Source organism: Salmo salar, chromosome 03 (genome assembly GCF_965601325.2).
Source record: "Salmo salar chromosome 03, fSalSal1, whole genome shotgun sequence".
Classification (NCBI taxonomy): domain Eukaryota; kingdom Metazoa; phylum Chordata; class Actinopteri; order Salmoniformes; family Salmonidae; genus Salmo; species Salmo salar.
In genome coordinates, this window is record NC_138293.1 from 77569398 (window position 1) to 77576704 (window position 7307).

At 40.5% G+C, this 7307-nt stretch overlaps 1 gene segment (V, D, J or C); it reads left to right on the plus strand.

The window, feature by feature from the left end:
- The first annotated feature begins 577 nt into the window (after positions 1-577).
- Positions 578-6300, plus strand: LOC123741715 (immunoglobulin heavy constant mu-like). The segment is given in 7 exon segments: positions 578-854; positions 1692-1991; positions 2188-2472; positions 2603-2920; positions 3440-3772; positions 4611-4765; positions 5103-6300. Coding segments are annotated over 7 exon segments (1422 nt in total).
- The last annotated feature ends 1007 nt before the right edge of the window (positions 6301-7307 follow it).

Here is a 7307-nt window from a genome sequence, read left to right on the forward strand (position 1 = left end):
TGGGACAATGGGGAGAAACCATACAGTATTCTTCAAATGACAGTCTGATATTGATATAACCCCATTGTACATTATTTTACATTTTAAAAAGTATGTTTTGATGGAGTGATGTCATGACATGGACATGAGCATCAGTTTTTAAAAGGTATACAAAAGTGAAATCACAACATCTGTCCTCAATAAATCAGCTGTATGATTATATTATGATATGGCATTATATTTTCATCTGTTGGATTCAGAATCACAACTTTAAAGCTGCCTATTGAGGTGCAGGGTTTTTGTACAGGTAGTGAATGGAGACATAGCACTGTGACGCTTTTGACTACTGGGGTAAAGGGACACAAGTCACCGTCTCAACAGGTAAGCAAACTTAAATGTATTATATCCATCAAATGTTTAATTTTCCCATTCTATGTTGAGTGTAGAAAGAACATATTTTGGGCTTTTGCATTTTTCAGATGCAAAGTGTCATTGAATAGACCTGTTCATAGTCCGCCATAGAAATGGTTTACCTCAATTTGCTTATTTCCTTGAAAGTCAAATAGTTCCTCAATTTCTAGATTCTGCTGTTGTAGAATAATGCAGAAGTCTGTTTCCTAAAGTCTTATAAATAGAAAACCATTCGTTCGTTGTGGAAATACATTGTTGATCAAGTGTGACTATGTGACAATGTGGTATCTATTTAGATTTGTTTTTACAAACCAATTTACATTGAAGTTGAAGTTATCATGATTAGTTGAAACAGATTGTTGTAAAGAGGGTCGTTTTTGTATTGCTTGGCATATGCCCTTGTCACACTGTGTATGGATACTTTGACTATTGGGGGAAAGGGACAATGATCACAGTATCATCAGGTAAGCCATTGTATATATCAATTTTTTCATGCAATCAAATTGTTGTAGTTTGTAGATAAATAATTGTTTTATGGAGAAAAGTAGACATTATTACTTGGATAATGTTGTTAGTGTAGCACACCTAGGTAAGGCAGTATATCGTTTGTTCATCTGTCCACATAAGTCTTTCACTTTTTGTGATTGATGTTTAATTAGTTGATTATGTAGGCTTTGTTTTAGGTCTAAAATGACCATGTAAAAACAAAAATGTAGGCTATTCATATGGGAGTCAAACACATAAACCGATTATAGGGTATAATTATAAGAGTTAATCTTAGCCTGTATTGAATTGAGTATTAATTGGCATCACCTTAATCCATAAAAATAATTACATTCAAATGTTTTATTAGTGGAACAGTATGTTTTATTTTACAGTTCTGTTTTCACTGGTAAATGTGTCTACAATTGAATGTGTTCATGTGTATTTAATTGTGCCGTCATGTATTATACCTTTTCTAAAATGTTTATTGTATTCTACTGAGCCAGTTACTTTATGTTCATATTCGTATATTTTATTATTTCTTATTGTTGTTGCATTGTTGAGAAGGAACCTGAAAGTAACTATTTGTATCCTGTACATACAACTAATAAAACTAGAAACGTAGTGGTAATTATAACCAACTACATGGAATTAAATGGTGCCTTATAGTGCCAGATTAAATTAAAAAGTAGTTATTAGGTTATAACTGTGTAATGACCATTTTTACCATGGTAATTCCAAGTAGATACCTGGTCATTTCTGTACATTCAAATAAAGTGTTACCTTTCTTTCTTTCTTTATTTATTTCCTTCTTGCAGCAACCACAGCCCCCCCTACTCTACTCACTCTTATGAACTGTGGAACCCCTTCTAACAATGTCTACAGCATCGGTTGTCTCGCTACCGGCTTTTCACCTTCCTCACTCACCTTCAAATGGACAGACGCCAGCAGGAGTACGCTGACGGACTTCGTCCAATACCCGGCAGTCCAGAGCGGGGGAACCTACACAGGAGTCAGTCAGCTCCGTGTGGCTAAGGATGTCTGGGATACTGCAACGTCTTTCCATTGTTCTGTGGAACATCCTGGAGGTGGAAAGACAGCAGTCATCAATAAACCAGGTATGATGTGGTCATTATATTGTATTTTTCTATGAAGTTGGTTCTATTTTTCTAAAGACTGCATTTTAATGTTTGTGATGTAAACTATTTCTGTTTAGAAAACCTGACTATAAAATTATGCTTGGTGTTTACCCTGGATGTCTTATTTCAATAAGCGATTAAACTAACATGCAGACATTTTCCTCCCCCTACTCAGTCTCAAAGCCTCCAACAGTGTCTTTGCTGTCGGGGCCTATTGGCACAACCCAGTACCTGATGTGTATGATTGAAGATTTCGCCCCCAACAAAGTCACTGTCACCTGGAAGAAGAATGAAACGGAGGTGGAGGGCCCGACCCCTACTGTAGGCCAACAGCCGTCAGGCCTCTTCTCAGCCAGCAGTCTGCTGAAGGTCATCAACACTGACTGGAACAACAAGGTCAAGTACAGCTGTGTGGTGCAGCACCAGGGACAAACCACCATCAAGACGATCTCCAAAACAGGTCTGTACATAGGAGAAGACTGTACTACAATTGATGTCATGCTCACATACAGGATCTCTATTATTTAGTGTAGTTCCTCATCAGTAACATTAACATGTCCTGCTTTCACACGGCTTCTTTCCCCTTTCAGAACCGCTGACGGTGACTCTGAACCCACCGAGTGTGAAAAAGGTGTTCATGGACAACCAAGCAGTACTGGACTGTGTCATCACTGCTACAGACCAAGACACAGTGTCTGGTACCAATATCACCTGGCAGGTCAACGAACAGGCCAAGACTGATGACGTCGACCTGAAACCTATTGAATCAAAGGGCAACCTGAACAGCAGGGTCAGCACTCTGACCATAAACCAGATGGAGTGGACCAATGTGAACAAAGTCCAGTGTTCTGCCATGAAGAGTGGTGAAGACACACCGGTCGTTCAGGAACTCAGCTTCACCAAAGGAAGTAGGTCATTGAGACATCTCAATGTGGTTGTGATAAGTGGTCACGTACTCCAGGTTCTGGAGAGGGAGGCACAGAATGTGCAGACTTTTGCTCCAGCCCAGCGCTTACACACCTGAGTCATCAAATCAACTAATCATTAACTTATCATCACCTTTGCTTAGTTGAATCAGGTGTGTTAGTGCTGGACTAGAACAGAAACCAGCACACCCCTGTGTTGCTCCAGATCCAGGGATAAGGACCACTTGGTTGGATTTTAAACTGATATTCACATACTGGTTTTCATATGTGCCTAAACCACAGGAGGTTGCTTGTGGGAGGACGGCTCATAATAATGGCTGGAACGTAGTAAATGGAATGGCATCAAACACATGGAAACCATGTTTAATGTATTTGTCACCGTTCCACTTATTAATCTCCAGCCATTACCACGAGCCCATCCTCCCCAATTAACGCGCGACCAACCTCCTGGGGTTACACGAACAAGAGTAATGTTTCTCCTTAAAATCAATCCTCTTTCAGGTCAAGCCCCTTCAGTGTCCGTTCACCTTGTCCCAAAGGAAGACCCCCTGGAGGGGGAAGTGACTCTGTTGTGCCTGGTGCTCAGTCCGTCTCTCTGTGACGTCTACATCATGTGGAAGGTGGGGAAGGTGGGGAAGGTGGGCGAAGACAATTATCAGGAGGGGGTCACCAGCCCTCCTCAGAAAACCCAGAAAGGCAGCTACCTTGTCACCAGCGTCTTCACCACCACCAAGAATGTTTGGGACACGGAAGTGCTTTTCACATGCGCCGTCAGGCACGACAGCTTGGACAACAACACCGCATCTAAGGAGGACAGTGTGTCGAAGTCCAAGGGTAACTCATGTCAAGATATGTGATTTTAATCTGTGTGCGTTGTGTTGTTCTTTCTCCTTATTAACTCCTCTGTGGGTCAGAATAGCCAATGGCTAGGACTGTCCCCTGTTGTCCTCTTTGATGTCATTCATTGTTGTCCTTGTTGAGTTAAAGTTAACATGTTAGTGTTGTCATTGTTTTGTTGACTGTAACATATTGTCTAATGTGATATTGTCCAGTCTACTGTTTTGTAAGTTGTCAGTCCTACTGCACAGCCTTGTGTTGCCATTGTTGTACTTTGTCATTATTCAATGTGTCTTCCTAATGTGGAGGCTGGCTAATAAACAATACTGCATTTAACATCACATCGTTTCGAGTTCGTATATCAATTACTTCAAGTCTTAGAAAATATACTGGTCTACTGTACATATAAAAACAGAATGAAGACAATTGTTTGGCATGAAAAGACACAACAGTACTGAATAGCCTACATAGTAGTACTATGCTTCCAATCAGGTGGTCATGGACGTACTATTTAGTGTATAAGTGTAGTTTGACATAATGTGAGTGGGTGTGCATGTTAATATTAGGACAAGATATGAGCCTGCACAGGTCAGTTTCATGTGTTCTTTGTGTGTTGATGTGTGTGTCTGTGTGTGTCTGTCTGTGTGTGTCCATATCATTTGAACTCATGTAGCTGTATTTGTTAGAAAATGATAAAGAATAATACAGGTGTAGAATACAAAGACACACATGAACACATACACACGTAAACACGCAGACACACATGAACACGCACACACACACAGACACAAGTATATGTCCATTCCTCACCACCTGTCTCTCTCCCTGTTCTCAGAGAACATCCCACTGACTGAGCCTGAGGCGAGCTTCGCTCTGAGCTGCACGGACAACGATGAGGATGAGTTCAGCAGCCTGTGGTCCACCACCTCCTCCTTCATCATCCTCTTTCTTCTCTCTCTCACCTACAGCACAGTGCTCAGCCTGGTCAAGGTACTGACACCACTTATTTCATGTGATTGTAGACTTCTGATGAAGGCCATTGGCAGCTGAAACGTCACGATTTCAAATAAAAATATAAGGTATCAAGTGTTTAATTGAACACGAACATTTCGCTACACCCGCAATAGCATCTGCTAAATATGTGTATGTGACCAATAACATTAGATTTGATTTGATTGTGAGTGAGAGTTGCTCCTTTACCTTCCAAATATGATTATATACACGGAGGAGAGATGAGAAACTCTTTGTGGGCCAAAGGTAACCTACATTGCTCTACTTTGCTGTCTGCTTATTGTATTAACCTGTATCTGTCTCTGCCTCTTTTCAGATGAAGCAGTGAAGAACACATGATGGACTGCAGAGATAGATGAGTCTAGACTAGAAAGATAATGGTCTGGGATGATTATGGTGTTCAGTAGTGTTCTTTAGTAATAATGGTATGGATATATCCAAAATATTATTGATTATGATTGATTAGTATTGTTGTTGTCAATATTATACAAGCATTGTGGTGATGTTATTTTTAATTCATTCATTTCTATTGTACAGTATCTTTAAATATAAGTGTATCCTGTAATGTCTGTGTCCTTTTTCACTTTAATAAAGTAATTTTGTTTTTACTGAGACATCCACTGGATGCTAATGCTGGGAGAAGGACACATCCTTTGTCCAAAAACATTACTGATTGGAGTGTTTCTGCTTGGCAGAGTTATCTATGGAGCCAATTTACAGCTGTACTTCCTCCCAGGACAGATTAAAACAACGTTAGGCTATATCTGTAATACTCAACTAAGACTTCAACATTCTGTTATCAGTTGATCTGAGGTGGTTTCTTGGTTCTCTAACTTGTCTAATAATAGTGTCATGCAAAAGCAGCTTCCTCTCTCTCTATCCCCTTGATACCACACCTGTGGCACTGAAACTGTCCAGCAACTGCCAGGAACACAAATACACTTCCTTGAAAGAAGAGAAAGACTGCATGTATGAAAGCAACGCACACACGCACGCATGCACACATATACAGTATATAAATACATATGAACAAAAGTATTTTAGTTATTTGATTTTCCTATGTACGTCATATGGTTGTGTAAAGTCGGGCGTGCCACTTTGTATTTCTTTAATGGAGTACTACACACACGCAATATATTTTTCCACTATTTCCAATAGATTGGAATTATCTCCTGTGATAAAAGTCATACATTTGTAACGCCCTGGCCATAGAGAGGGGTTTTTGGTTCTCTATTTTGGTTAGGCCAGGGTGTTACATGGGTGGGCGTTCTATGTTTATTTTTCTATGTTGGTTTGTTTCTTTGGTTTGGCCATGTGTGGCTCTCAATCAGGAACAGCTGTAGATCGTTGTTGCTGATTGGGAGTCATACATAGGCAGCCTGTTTTTCCTTTGGGGTTTGTGGGTAGATATTTTCTGTTTAGTGTTTTGCACCTGACAGAACTGTTTGGCTGTCGGTTTCTTGTTTTTTGTGTTTATAGTGTTCTATCTTCAATAAATTCATGATGAGCACTAACCACGCTGCACCTTGGTTCACTCTCTCCAAAGACAGCCGTCACAACATTTTCGTTCAAACGTAGGTTTCTTATCTAAGATGTTGATTATTTGGTAACTTAGATCAGTGGTTCCCTATCGATGTGCCGCCGCACACTGGTGTGAGTTGAGGACCTCTCAGGTATACTTCGAAACTTTTCCTGATCTTGATTTTAAAAATAATTATGTAACACAAAAATGAATGCACATGTAATTTAGACTTGGCAGCACTAGTGGCTGTCAGATGATACATTAAATGGCACATGGTTACCTCTGTATTGTTGTTGCAAGTCCAGTGCCCTCAGGCTGTTAAATTTGTATCATCATTTTACTTTATCTGTGAAAACCATTTAAACTCAGGAAAGTATGATTAGATTTAGCCAGAGTCAATTATTTCTATATGGCTCTGGGCTTAGCTATACCACAGCCTCTCCCATAGAAACAAATGGAGCATGGCTTTGTGTCTGTGGTTGCGCCTTTACATTGCAGAAAACCGCTTGTCTCTTTTTACAGTAGCTAAAAATGTTTATTTCTGGAGCAGATTTGTGGGACCTTTTTCACCCTAAAATCCTCAGCCTTTTAGGGTGACACGATTTGTCATGCCAAATAGGGAGTACAGGAGGGGACTGATCACACACCCCTGAGGGGCCCACATGTTGAGGATCAGCATGGCGGATGTGTTGTTACCTACACTTACCACCTGGGGGCAGCCCTTCAGGAAGTGTAGGATCCAGTTGCAGAGGGAGGTGTTTAGTCCCAGGGTCCTTAGCTTAGTGATGAGCTTTGAGGGCACTATGGTATTCAACGCTGAGCTGTAGTCAATGAATATCATTCTCACTATGGGGGTACCACAGGGTTCAATTCTTGGGCCAACTCTTTTCTCTGTATACATCAATGATGTCGCTCTTGCTGCTGGTGAGTCTCTAATCCACCTCTATGCAGACGACACCATTCTGTATACTTCTGGCCCTTCTTTGGACACTGTGTTAA